The sequence below is a fragment of the Octodon degus genome, unplaced genomic scaffold, assembly GCF_000260255.1.
Source record: "Octodon degus isolate 3935 unplaced genomic scaffold, OctDeg1.0 scaffold00045, whole genome shotgun sequence".
Taxonomy (NCBI): Eukaryota; Metazoa; Chordata; class Mammalia; order Rodentia; family Octodontidae; genus Octodon; species Octodon degus.
This window is the reverse complement of record NW_004524621.1, coordinates 7,340,522-7,355,695: the sequence shown is the minus strand read 5'-3', so window position 1 is coordinate 7,355,695 and position 15,174 is coordinate 7,340,522. Positions and strand designations below refer to the sequence as shown.

The 15,174-nt window shown below is 38.1% G+C and overlaps 1 protein-coding gene across 1 annotated transcript; it reads right to left on the bottom strand.

Moving 5' to 3' along the window:
• Positions 1-11,383: 11,383 nt before the first annotated feature.
• Positions 11,384-11,690, bottom strand: LOC101575030 (putative 60S ribosomal protein L37a). The gene has a single exon (XM_004631811.2). It carries the CDS (start codon positions 11,675-11,677, stop codon positions 11,399-11,401), a length of 279 nt encoding a protein of 92 aa, XP_004631868.1. The 5' UTR covers positions 11,678-11,690; the 3' UTR covers positions 11,384-11,398.
• Positions 11,691-15,174: the final 3,484 nt, after the last annotated feature.

Here is a 15,174-nt window from a genome sequence, read left to right as displayed (position 1 = left end):
ATAATTTATTTACAATGTGCTATTATTAATCTCATGGTATGTGTTTGTTTCAGAAATATTTCTCTAAAATTCATTGTCTACATCTTATATCTTTCACACTTCAATGTTTGTCTATAATTTTAATATGCTATATAATTATTGATTTTCAATAAAGTTAGTGAGAAAAAATAATAAAAAAATTTAAAAAGAGAGCTTATGGAACACAATGAAAGCAGTCTTAAGACAGAAGATTATACTTTGAATGTTCACATCAAAAATATAGAATGAGCTCAAATAAATAACCAACTGATGCACCTGAAGGTTCTAGAAAAAAAATTCAAATCCAGAGCTACTACAGGAAGGAGGTATAAAGATCAGAACAGAAATTAATGAAATGAAGAATAAAAAGGAATACAAAGAATCAATGAATTAAAGAGTTAGTTCTTTGGAAAAATAAAAAAAAATAGACAAACCTTTAGCCAATTTTTAAAAAAGGAAGGGAAAGACATATCAGTGCAATTAGAAATGAAAAGGGTGAAATCACAATGGACACTACCAAAATCTAGATTTCTAGCAACTACTACACAATGCCAATAAACTGGAGAACTTAACAGAAATGGCGAGATTCCTAGAAAAATATGAATTACCAACACTGGATGAAGAAGACTTAAAATCCTGAATAATCCAATAACAAGTAATGAAATTGAAGCATTAATAAAAACTATCATATAAGAAAAGTCCAGGACATGATAGATCTAACTACTAAATTCTACAAGAACTTTAGGAAGACATAATAGCAATATCCTTCAACCTCTTTAATGAAATAAAAAAGGAAGGAGTACTCCAAAAATCAGTTTTGGAAGCTAACATTACCCTGATTTCCAAAACTAGACAAGGACCCAATCAAAAAACAAAACTTCAGGCAAATTCTCTAATGAACTTAAATACAAAAATCCTCAAAAAAGACACTGAAAATGGAGTGCAATAAATCATCAAAAATATCATATACTTTTGTTATGGAAAACAGGATGACAGTCTTTTTCAGATGGCATAAGGAATCAAGCATTTACTGCAGAGAGAGAGAGAGAGAGAGAGAGAGAGAGAGAGAGAGAGAGAGCGAGCAAGCTTTTACTTGGCTAGCCAGACTCAGAGAAGCTCGTATTTTATAGCCCTGGAGACATTGTTACAAAGGTTTTCATAGAGTTGTGTGGGGAAAAAAAGAACTCAAACAAAGACAGTTACTTAAAAATGACAGGTTTATAACTGTGGCCATCTGGTCAACCTCAGCTAGGGAGTTAAGCCAAGGATGAGGAAAGGGGGGATGGGCACCACAAAATAAGGAGTGAAGTCCCGTAAGAGAAGCAGAAGAGGAGGAGGAGGGGGAGAAGGAAGAGAAATGAGGAGAAATGGGGCCTAGGGTGCCTGCAGTTTAGAGAACTGTAAAACTGCTTTAGTATCCCATCAAAGTGTAGCCCAATGGAAGGAAGGAGTGGGGAGTATACTCAGTGGAGGGCAGAAACTGCTGCAATGATCCAATGAGTCAGAGGATCACCCTTTACAGTGGACCATTTTCTTCACTATGATTAAGAGGGCTGGATCCCAGAATGAAGGGATGGTTCAACATATGCAAATCAATTTATGTAATCCACCACATAAACAGAAGCAAGAATGAAAATCACATGATCATCTCAATAGACACACAAAAAAGCCTTTGACAAAATTCAACATACTATCATGATAAAAACACTGATAAAATTAGGTATAGAAAGACCTTATTCTAATTAGATAAAATTCATTTATGATAAACCAATGGCCAACATCATATTAAATAGAAAGAAGCTGAAAGCTTTCCCTCTGAAATAAAAAAAGACAAAAATGTCCGCTGTCACCACTCCTGTTCAACATAGTTCTCAAAGCATTAGCCAGAACAATCAGGCAAGAGAAAAAAATAAAAGGGATATGCAGAGGAAATAATTAAGTCAAAGTATCATTCTTTGCAGATACCATGATCCTCTGCTTATGAGATCCCAAAATACATGGAAAGATTCTTAGCATTAATAACCAAATTCAGCAGTGTAGCAGGATATAGATTCAAATACAAAAATTGGTTGCATCCCTGTATACAAATAATAAAATCACTGAAAAAGTAATTTTGAAGACAATGCAGTTCATAATACAATCAAGAAAAATTAAATACTTAGGAATTAATCTATGGAAGTGAAAGACTTCTACAATGACAATTACATCACCCTGAAAGAGGAGATCAAGAAGGATCTCAGAAAATGGGAAAATCTGGGCATGGTGATGCATGCCTATAAACCCTACCAGCACTTAGGAGGCTGAGGCAGGAAGATTTCTATGAGCTCAAGAGTGAGTTCAAGGTCAGTCTGGACTAACTAGAGATGCCCTGTCCCAAAATAAAATAAAATAGAATAAAATAAAATGACTTAGGAAAAAAGAAAATAGAAAGATAGTTTCTGTTTGTGGATAAACAAAGCCAACATAATCAAAATGGCTATTCTTCCAAAACCGATCCAAGATTTAACACAACCTCAAATCAAAATACCAACAGCATTTCTCACAGAGCTAAGGAAAACTCTTAAAATTCATATGGAACCAGACAAGACCCAGAAGAGCAAAAACAACCTGGGTAATAAAGGCAAAGCAATAGGTATAACTATACCAGATTTGAAGTTATATTATAAAACTACAATGATAAAAACAGTATGCTACTGGCATAAAAATAGACATGCGGTTTAATGAAACAATAAGAGAAGCAGAAGCAACCACACGAACAGCCAGCTATTTGTTTTTGTTTTATTTTTTATCTTTGACAAAGAGGCCAAAAAACATACACTGTAAGAAAGATGGTTTCTTTAATAAGTGCTTCTGGGAATGTTGGCTATCCATATAAAGAAGACTAAACTAATATTTCTCACCATGTACTAAACTAAAATAAAAATGGATCAAAGATCTAAATGTTAAAACATTAACGATCTACTGGAAGACAAAATAGGTAAAATTGTTGAAGACGTAAGCATAGGCAAGAACTCCAGTTACAAAGGAAATTATACTGAGAATCAACAAATGGGATCATATCAAATTAAAAAGCTTCTGGAGCCAGCAAGGTAGCTCAGTGGACTAGAGCGCCTGCTTAGGCAAGCTTAGGCAAGCTCAGGGTCCACTGTTCTATCCCTGGCACCCCATGCTTTGTCAGCCCCAACCCCAGGGTGGTCTGAGCTGGCCACAGAGTCTGGGCATAGTGGTGTACACCTATAATCCCAGCACTGGGGAGGCTGAAAACAGGAAGATCATTATGAGTTCGAGCTGCATAATGAGACCCTGTAACAACCAAATACATTAAGAAATTAAAAAGCTTCTGTACAACAAAGAAAAAAACTGGGGCTGGGGAGATGGCTCAGTGGAATAAACACTTCCCTGGCAAGTGCATGGGCCTGAGTTCAATTCCCGGTTCAGCAAAATAAAACAAAACAAACAAAACAGAAAAAAAACTAAGAGTGAAGAGACAACCTACAGAATGGGAAAAGTTCTTGCTAGTCATTCCTTGGACATGTAGAATATAGAATGAATATATATATATATATATATATATATATATTCATATATATATATATGTATATATATACCATCCCAAATAAAAGACCCAATCAAAAATGGTCAAATGAAGTGTGAAATTTATAGAAATGGTAAGAGGAACAAGAGGTGGAGGATGGGAGAGGGAGGGGAGAAAAAGGGATGGGAAAATCAAAGGAAAAAATGGAGATAGAGGTTTTGCAGGAGGGAAGTGGATGGAGAGTTGTAGGAGCCTTTTGCTCTCCCAGTAGTCCCCGGAGAAAATGGTGATAAGATTAAAAAATAAAGACAAGAGATAATAGCTGAGGTCAGGTGGTGGAACAAGCCTGGTGGGCAAAGCCCCCCCTCCCAAAGAGTAGGGACATTTTTTATACTTTTGCAAAGTTACAAGACACAAGGTTGCTTAGCAATTAATAGCCCACAAAGTCCAGGCAGAATGTTTTTCTCAAGACGAAGGTAGCTTGACTGCTTTAGGCAATGAGGCCTCATCATTGCCTGCCCTCCCACATATGGTCAGTTTCTAGCCTCAGCAGCTCCCAATAGAGTTGGAAGGAGCAAGGAAAGGAGAGAAGAGTAGGGGATAATAAAAAACGTTGCTATATGTTATGTATATGTACGTACTCCTCATGATAAATGCAATTATTATGTATTACAAACACATGCTAATAAGTTTTTTTTTTTTTTTTTTGTTCAGGGTCTCACTACACAGTCCAGACTTGTAGTGATCCTCCTGGTTTCTGCCTCCCTAGAGCTGGGATTACAGGCGCGCACCACCCCACCAGATTCCATCATCGGCTCAGTGCTGCTGGGGCAGGGCTGATGCGGCATGCAAAGACTGGGATTGAACCCTGGCCCCGGCGCTTCCCTAAGCAAGCACTTAGTCCACTGAGCTATACCTCTGGCCCTTAAAAATAATTTTTAAAAAGGAATGTTGACCAACTCGTATACCATTTGACCATTAGCACAACTACAACAGACATCATAGTCATCACCCCAGAAGATCTACACACTGCATGTAACAAACCTTCCCTACCCTGTGCAATAATTGACAGCACTTAGGAGTGTAGTTTGGTTTTACTAATTATATGTCAATTTCACTTGCATGAAATAGCACTACTTGTGTCCCTTGGCTTTGCACAATACATCCAAGAGTAAGTGTGGAATACTGTGTTGTATAGATGTCTTGCAGCTTGTAGCTGTCTTTCCTGAGGTTGTGTCTTTCCTACTCTCAGGTGTTACTAGAACCAAATGTCTGGGTTACCTAGAAGTACACACTTAACTTCTAGGCACTCTACCAGTGTTGTAAGTGGTTTTGCCATTTCTCACTCCTGCAGTGAGAGATCATTTACTCTGTTCTTAGCAGACACTTGGGGCCACCAGACTTCATAATTTCATCCATGACTATGGGCCTGTGGTGGTGTCTGATGATAGTTGTAGGGTTTTTAAAATATTAGTATGTTTGCAGTGCATAACGTTCCCATTCCTTGTTTGGAGTTATTCCTGTACATGACACATCTTGAGGCCTCTTTTCATCCCTCTTTTATCCCTTTTCCCCCATACTCTTCCCTCCATCTCTCGAGGCCCTTCCCATTTGAGAATGATCTGTCTCCCTACTTCCTGTTATCGATCTTTTATTTTACTCTTTATTTTTATACTTGATTTCTCTTTATATTTATGCTTTTTTCTCTTGATGTCTCAATATATAGACAACACTGTGTCTTGAAGACATAGGGTAGTGTTCACGAACAAAAACCAAACTGCATGAGAAATACTTAAAAGAATCAACAACTGGGATTTCATGTTTTTGAAAAGTTGCTGCATGTCAAAAGCAATCACCAACAGAGTAAAAAAAATATGAATTGGGAAAAAATTTTAGCCAACTGTCTTGCAGACGAAGGACTACTATCTAGAACATTTAAAAAATTAGGCTCCCCAAATTCAAAGACTTAATAAAAAAATGGGCATCTGAGATAAATATACACTTCTCAGAGGAAGAAATACAAATGTCAAATAAATATATGAAAAAGATGTTCAGCATCATTGATCATTAGAGAAATGTAAACTAAAACAACACAAGATTTCATTCCACCCCAGAAAGAATGGCTATCATCAAGAAGTCAAACAATAACAAATGCTGGAGGCACTGTGGGAAAAAGAAACCCTTTTCCACTGTTGATGAGAGTGTAGACTGATACAATCACTATGGAAATCAGTGTAGAGATTCCTCAAAAAACTGTAATTAGAGGTCCCATTTGACCCAGCTATTCCCCTTGTGGGTATTTTCCCAGATGAACTGAAAACATACCACAGCAATATATGCACACTAATGTTTATAGGAGCACAATTTGTCATAGCTAAGTCTTAGAAACAACTCAAATGCCAATTAACTGAGGAATGGATTAAAAAATATATATATATTTACACAATGGAGTATTACTTAGCTACAAGAAAAAGAAAGACAAACTAGAGGTAAATGGCTACAACTAAAGACCATACTCATAAGTGAAATAAATCAGATCCATACGTGTAAACATAATATGGTCTTGCTAGTATAGGAACTCAAGGGGCTGGCGAGATAGCTCAGCAGACTAAAGCTCCTGCTTAGTCAAGCACAGGGACGGAGGTTTGATCCTGGCACCACATGCCTTGCCAGCCCTGCCCAGAGTTGGGTGTAGTTGTGTACACCTGTAATCCCAGCACTGGGGAGGCTGAAAACAGGAGGATCACTATGATTCTGATCTGTGTAGTGAGACTCCATAATAACCAAATACATTAGAAACAAAACAAAACAAAAACCAGAATTTAAAAGAGTAAATAAAATATGAAAGGTACAGTAGATACTGTGAAAGGGAAAGAATTTATTCAAAGAGAGGGAACAACTGGGATGAGGGAAAGGACGAAAGAAAGAAGGAAGGGAAAAAAATGTTGTTATAGTTTGTGTCTAGGTGTCCCCCCAAAGCCTCATGCAGTCTTGGGGCAGCCTCTGGAGTTTATGATTGATTACTGTGGATGTGGATGCTGCACCCACCTTGGGGCAGGTCACTTGCATTACAATGTAAGGTGGAAAGAGAAGCTAGCTGCTTGAGCTGCTGGTACTTCTCCCTTGTGCTTTGCGCTCTGCCACCGCCATGAAAGGTTGCCCTCTGCCTTGTGCTGCTCTGCACTGGACCCAGATGAATAAGAAGAGAAACCTCCAGTAACTGTGAGCTAAATAAACCTTTCCTTCCTTCATTTTGAGTGTTAGGTATGTGTCCCAGCAGTGAGAGAAGAGTAACTGAGACAGATGTATTTATGTATTTATACAGGGTAGCTTTGATAATTGTACTGCTGATTTCTGCTGGCCTATTGAAGTTAATGCTTACATTTTTTTCTTTCTCTCTTTTTTTTTTTAGTATTTTATAACTTTTTGGACCAATTTTGCATGCTTATATGTAATAATCTCAATGACTAGTTTTTTTTTTTAAATTTTATATATTTGGTACAGGATCTTATGCAGCTTGGACTCCTAGTGATCGTCCTGTTTTCAGCCTCCCCCATGCTGGGATTACAGGCATGTGACGCCATGCCCAGACTCAGTGGTGGGCTTAACATGCCTGGGGGCAGGGCCAGCAAAGCCCGTACTACCAGGAATTGAAACCTGGTCCCTGCACTTGCCTAGTCAGGCTCTTAGTCTGCTGAGCTATCTCGCTGGTTCTTCAATAACTAGTTTGAAGATAACAATATGCAATATACCAACCATTGTTGAATTTCTATTATTTTGTTTAGTGAAATTCTGCATAATTTCTAATTTTTTAAAATATTTATTCTCGGGGCTGGTGAGATGGCTCAGTGGTCGAAAGCACCTACTTAGAACAAGCTTAGCAAAGCACAGGGACCACGGTTCAATCCCCCAGCACCACATGCCAGCCAGCCCCGCCCCCTGGTGGACTGAGCTGGCCACACACAAATAAATAAGTAAATAAATAAATTTTTAAAAAAAAGAATTCTTTATAAAGAAATATTTATTCTCTTTGAAAAATATCAATAGTGTATCTCATAGAATTAGAGAAAATAATCCAAAATTTGAAACCAGAAGAGACCTAGAAGAGCAAAAGCAATTCTGGGCAACAAAGGCAAGTCAGGAAACATCACAATCCCTGGCTTGAAATTATATTACAAAGCTACTGTGATAAAAACAGCATGGTAATGTAAAAAATGAAAAGCAAAAAGAAAACAAAAGTAAAAAGCAGATCTGAAGAACAATGGGGCATATTAGAAGATGTGAAACTATGTCCATACACATTCAGTCACCTCATCTTTTAAAACACCTTCACTGGAAGAGAGATAACAACTTTGATAAATGTCACTGGAAAAATTGGATTTCAACATCCTGAAGTTTAAAACTAGACCCGTATCTTTCACAATGCACTAAACCAAAATTGAAATGGATCAAAAATCTAAATATTAAAACATAAGCACTATGTCGCTGAAAGATAGAGTAAGTAGAATTCTTAAAAACATAGCTGTAGGGAAAGAGTTTAATGAACAAAACCCTGATCACAAGGAACTGTCACAAAGAATCAACAGCTGGGATCTCATTTCATTAAAAAGTTTTTGCACAGCAAAAGAAACCACCAACAGAGCAAAAAGACAACACACCAGCTGTTTCTTAGACAAAAGACTAATATATATAAAGAGCCAATCCAAAACTGGACTTCTGAAATGAGCTCACATTTCCCAGATGAAGAGATAGAAATGGTAAATAAATGTATAAAAACAGTTCAACATCAATGCTCATTTGAGATGTGCAAATTAAATTGATGCTGAAATTTGATCTCACTTCAGCAACAATGGCTACTATCAAGAAATCAACCAGTAACAAATGCTGGTAGGGCTGCAGGGAAAAAGGAACACTTCTCTATTGTTGGTGAGAGTGTAGACTGGTGCAATTGCTGTGGAAATCAGTGTGGCAATTCCTCAAAAAACGAAAAATAGAGATTCCATTTGACCCAGTTATTCTTCTCGATATCTTCCTGAAAGAATTAAATGCCTCATACTACAGTGACATATGTACATACATAGTTACAGCAACCCAGTTTGCAATAACTAAATTTTGGAAACCACCCAAATGTCCCTCAGGTGGTGAATGAATAAAGAACATGTGGAGTTCTAAAAATTATTTTATTCTATTGTCCTTTTGAAACAGAGTCTTGCTATCCAGCTCAAGCTGCCCCTTGATCTCACTTTGTAGCCGAAGCTGGTCTCAATTCGCAACAATCTTCCTGACTCATTCTCCCCAGTGCTGGAATTATAGGTGTATGCCACCATACCTGGCTTGGTTTTTATAGGAAGGCCAAGCCTGGTACATTCTAGGTAAATGGATGCACCTTGGGACTAGTTTATGGTTGATACATTGTGTTAACCTGAGGCTTAACTAAGTGAAGCTTAACTAAGCAAATCAGCAGTTCTACATACTGGGGTGAAAAGGACTTGTCCTTACCAGTCTAGGATGTTTATGGTGTCAACTTGAGAAGTTTAAAATTCAACAAGGACCAAGGTCCCTAGTTTGTAAATATCCTCAGTTTGTGGAAGAGGAGGGCGCAGAGATGGAGGCTCGCTTTCCTTCTGCTCTTGCTGCTAATGTCTGATAATGGAATGTTGTCTTATGTAAGATTATTAGGTTGATTTGGAGTACAATATTCGTGTTGTCTTGTTTAGGAGTTTGAATGGTGAGTGTTATGTTTTATGTACATCTTAGATTATAGTGCTAGCTTATATGCATGGGGATATGGGTTGTATGTTGATTAAACATAGAATGGTCTACGTACTTTAATACATTATATGTACTAATGCATTATATTAATGGTGACATGCATTAATGCACGAAGTACATAAGCTGGCGTTATATAAGAGGTTAATTTTTTTCAATAAATAGTCTAATTAGAATTTCAGTTTTGGGTACTGATGGTGTGGCTTATTGCTTCTTTCTTGAGTTGGGTGTCTTAGGAGGGTTAGGGCTTCATTTTTGGCTTACAAGACCAATGTAATTTTTATACTACTAAGACTCTTCATTTAAGTAGTTTATTTTCTATAAGGCTCCTAGTTGGTATAAGAATTAAGATGATAGAAAAATAGACCATTGATGCTAATTGTCCAATTGTAATGAATGGGTATTCTACTGGTTGGCCTCCAATTCATGTAAGGATAAATAGGTTTGCTACTAAGATTCATAGAAGACATTGGCTTAAAGGGTGGAATGATATGCTGCATTGTTTGGATAAATGAAGAGAGGGAAATAGTATTAGGATTAGAATGGGGAATACTAGAGCTAATACTCCTAATTTATTAGGGACTAAGCATAGGATAGCATATGCAAATAAGAAATATCACTCTGGTTTAATGTGGGGTGGTGTATTTAGGGGATTAGCGGGGGTATAATTATCTGGTGTGAATAAAACTAGAATTATTAAGGTCTGATGTGAATAAAACTAGAATTATTAGTGAAAGAATTATAAATAGTAATCCTAGAATGTCCTTAATTGTATAGTAAGGGTCTTTGCCACCTTGAAGTGTTGCCCCGATGTCATGCTGCCCTGCCTTGGAGCCAGCTGACTATGGACTGAAACTCCACAAATGTGAGCTAAATAAACCTTTCTTTCCTTAATTCTGGGTGTCAGATATTTTGTCTAAACAACAAGAGAAAAGTAACCAAGACAAGACCATGCTGTTAAGTGAAATAAATTGGACATGCCTGTGTCAATAGTGCATTGTTAAAAAAAAATAGTAATAAATAAAAATAGTGCATTGTTTCTCTGGTGTGAGAGACTGAAAGTGGAAATAAGGACCAAAACAGACACACATATTGGGAAATGAGAAGAAAATGTTAACATGAGAAGGGGAATAAGGGAGTGGGGGAGGGTGAGAGGAAGGAAGCGGCAAGAAAGAACAGAATAGAGAGAAAAGGCAACAAAGTTTTTGAAAATAAGGAGGGAAAGAGGAGGGTGAAGGGAGGCAAGGGGAGTGAGGAAAAAAAGCAGTAAGATATATCATGTACAGATACAAATTTCCTGCGATGAATGTTATCATTATGTATATCTAAAAGGTAACAATTAAAATAGTTGAATGTACTTTGGCTTGTTTCTTCTGTCCTAGTGATCTTTACATCTATTTTGTGTCAATATCATGTATTTATCACAGTAATTTTCTAATATGACTTACATCCAGGATTGTGATGTTACTCTGAGTCTCTTCTGTTTCCAAATGAATTTTAAGATTGTTTTCTCCATTTTTGTTAAGAATGCTGTCAGTATTTTCATTGGGGTTGCATTAAATCTGCATGTCAACTTTGGAAGTACGGCTATTTTGGAAGTTTGATCCAACTACATATTTTCTGCCTATTCAGGAGCATGGGATATTTTTCCATTTTCTGATGTCATTTTCAGTTTCCATTTTCTGAATGCTGTAGTTTTCATTGTGGACTTTCACTTCCTTAATTAGGCTAATTCCTAGGTATTTAATTTTTCTTGATGCTACTGTGAATGGTAAAGTTTTCCTAATTTCTTTTTCAGTGATTTCATTATTGGTATACAAAAATGCTATTGATTTTTGTGTGATTTAGTATCCTGCTCCACTGCTGAATTTGGTTATTAATGCCAAGAGTCTTTTGGTATATACGTTTGGCCTCCTAAGTAGAGAATCATGTCATCTGCGAAGAATGATACTTTGGCTTCATCCTTTCTTATACACATCCCTTTTGTTTCTTTCTCTTGCCTAATTGCTTTTTTTTTTTTTTACATAAATTAACCCATTTATTATAGGCTAGAGATGTCTCAAATTGTAAGAGCTTCTACTGGTCTTTCAATTCCTTCAGTCTTCTGATGGCTGACTTCACTGTGACCGCCGAAGTGGTATTGTAGGTCCAGGCGCCACCAGCTACGGTCTTCATGCAGGAGCCACAGTGCCAGATCCCCACGGCCCGCCTCTTCATCTTGGTCTTGCCACAGAAGGAGCAGGTGTACTTGGCGTGCTGGCTGATTTCAATCTTCTTCACCATTTTCCGGAGGGAGGCACCGTAGCGGGTCCCATATTTACCGACAATGCCGACCTTCTTGGTGCGCTTAGCCATGTCGATGCGAGGAGGCCCAAAACCAGAGAGCTTGCCTAATTGCTTTGACTAATGTTTTGAGAATATTCTGAACAGGAATGGTGATAATGCACATCTTTCTCTTTTTATTTTAGAGGGAAAGTTTTCAGCTTCTCCCCATTTAGTATGATGTTGCCCATTGGTTTGTCATAAATGGCTTTTATTTGATCGGGATAAGGTTCTGTACTTTTTTTTTTTTTTGTCATGTTAGCGTGTTGTTGTTTTTTCTCTTTGACTTACCCATTTTATTTTAATTAATTAATTTATTTTTGCGGAACTGGGGATTGAACTCAGGCCCTTGGGCTTGCCAGGCAAGCGCTTATTCTACTGAGCCATCTCCCCAGCCCCAGCATGTTGGTTTTTGTCAGAGGGTCTTTCTTCATCTATTGAAGTGATTGTATGATTTACATCTTTGCTTCTGTTTCTGTATTGGATTTCAGTTATTGACTTGTGTGTCCATCATGGTTTTGAATGATCCTCTCCCTGATTACCCTGGTGCCAGTGCTATTTCACTAACTCAGCGCTACTTGCCAACCTTCTTTATGAAGTGTCTTTCAAAATTATTCCCGTCTTTACTTTTGAAATGACTTTGAAACCACAGAGAAGTTGGGAAGAAAGAGGCTGATTGCTCGTGTGCTCCATGCTCAGCTCCTAGTGATGTTATTCTAGGAACATTTAAGTCAAAGCACACAGGCACCAAGAAAAAGGCCGCGGCACCAAGTAAAACTGAACTGCAGGTCTTCATCAGCTTTTACAGGCACGTTTTCTGTGTGCACTCACAGATTTACAGCTCTGTGTAGCCATGGTCACAGTCATAACTGCCCACACCCTGCAGACTCCCTGCAGCCCTGGGGCTAGCCACACCGACTTGTTCTTTCTTCCAGGGTTTATTATTTCACGTTATTTCAGAACATTAAGCAAGCAGAACCACTCAGCATGGCCTTTGGGGTGACTCATCTCACTCTGTCTGGGGGCAGCGTCCACTGTGCTGCCAAGCTTCCGCGTGCTGCCCAGGTCCTAGCCACGCTGCCTTCCATGAGTCCGCCTATTGCCCGCATTCCTGGAAGCAGTCTTGATGATCTTGGCTTATTCTTCTCTTTATGTATTGCTGTTTTGGTTTTGCTAGCATTATGCTTATGATTCGGGAGGAATGCCAGTACATGCCTTTTTTGTTTTGTGTTGTTTTTGTCTAGTTTGGGTGTCAGGCAATGTAAGTTTTATTGAAGAATCAATCACTTGGAAAGTGACCTCCCATTTCTACTTTCTGGAAGATGCTAGGTATAATCTGTGTTATTTCTTCTTTAAAAGTTTGATAAAACTCACCTGTGAAAACAGCCAAGGATAACATATCTTTTTTTGAAGACATTTAACTACAAATTCCATTTAGCTATGGAACAAGGCATAGTGTGGTGGCACATGCCTGTAGTCCAGCTCCTGCAAAGCAGAGGCAAGAGGACTCCAAGTTTGAGGCCAGTCAGGCTACACGGAGATGCTGTCTCAACAAAAAAGTTATGGATCTATTCCGATGGTCTTTTTCCATCTTTTTCACCTTGGATAAGTTCAGTTGTTTGCAGGTTTTAAGAAGTGGGTTCATTTCATCTCAGTCATTGATGGGCAGTACCCTATTTTCCTCTTAATGTCAGCAAGGTCAATGTAGTTTTGCTATTTCTTCTTGCATTTCTGAAATTGGAAGTTATTTCCTCTCTGCTTTTGGTTAGATGTGCTGAAGTTTTACTGATTTTAATGGCTATAAGGAGCTAGTTTTTATTTCTATTTATTTTCTTTACCATGTTTTAATTTCATTGATTGACACTCTTACCTTTCTTCTTTTCTTTCTTCTTGCTTTGTATTTATTTGGCTCTTTTAAAATATTTTCTTGAGATGGAAACTTGGTATTTTTCTTTCTTTCTTTTTTTTTTTTTCCTGTATTTAGGACAGGGTCTACAGGGTCTACAGTGTTTCACTACGTAGATCGGACTTGCAGTAGTGATTCTCCTATTTTCAGCCTCCCAAGTGCTCGGATTACATGCCCAATCTCAGTGCCATCTCAGCATGCCCCTGGGGGCAGGGCTGGCACGGCATGCCAGCGATCGAACCCTGGCCACTGCACTCTGCCTAGACAGGCGCTTTAGTGTGCTGAGCTATCAGGCTGGCCTGGAAACTTGTTTTTTGAACTATTTCTTCTTTTGTAATGTAAAAACTTAGTGCTATACATTTATTTTCCTCTGAGCACTGTTCTAATTGTAAATCACAGATTTTGATTTTTTTTTTGTTCAGTTAAATATCTTTTAATTCCCATGAGACTTTCCTGTTATTTAGAGTTATGTTACTTAGTGTTTAAGTAACACATTCAGAGATAATCTTATAATTTCTGTTGGGACAATGTTGAATTTCATTATCCTCGAAGACCACATTATATGATTTCATTTGTATAAATTTGTTTAACATTTTTATTGCCCTGGAGACGTCTGTCCCATATACCCTAGAAGGTGGTTGGCTCTGATTGTCTGTTGGACCCATAGACTGGGGGCATGTGAGTATTTCAATTATAATTGCAATAGGCAAATTCTTGGGGGTTTTTTTGGGGGGAGGGCTACTGGGAGTTGACTCAGGACCGCATGCTTGCCAGGCAGGCACTGTGCCACTGATCTCAACACCCAGCCCTGGATTTGCCTTTCAGGTCTGTCTTCATGATTTTGCTTCACATGTTTGAAGCTGTGTTGTCAATTGGGTGTACTCTTAGCATTATTATATCTTCTTGGTGCATTGATCCTTTCATTATCATGTAATTGCTCTCTCTGCTTCTGATAATTTGCTGGCCTCTGGCGTCTATCTGATACCTGTAGGGGCACTCCAGTTTGTTAATATTTGTATTTGTATGGCCTATATTTCCCCCACCTTTTTGCATGGCCACACCAATATTATCATCGCAGTGAGTCTCTTCTAGACAGCGTATTGGTGTGTGGATCTTCTAAAAAGTCATTGCACTTGGGGACATTGTTGCATGCTTGTAATCCCAGAGCTCTGGGAGGAGGAGGCAGGAAGAACACATGTTCAAAACCAGGCCTGGGAGTCTTCAGTCTTGGCCAAACCCTGTCTCAAAACAAAGAAAAAGGGGTGGAAGGCTGGGAGAGGGTGGAATTTAATGCACGGTTAAGGCCTTAGTTCAATCCCTAGTACCACACACACCCAAAAAGGACCATGGTAACAACCTTTGTCTTTTAATTTAGGCCAGTTACATTTAATGTAGTTATTGATTCATGAATTTGATTCTTTCTACTATTCTGGTCACAATTCAAATGGATGAGAACTGAATCAAAGTCAATGATTAAGTTCAATGTTGGCCTTTTGTGGAAATTTGATTTGATTCTCATCCAATTTGGTTTGCAACCAGAATTATAGAAAGAATTAAGTTTGTGAACCAAGTGCCACTGTTTTGGATTCAAGCCTATCATTTTTTTTTTGTTTTTTGCATATTT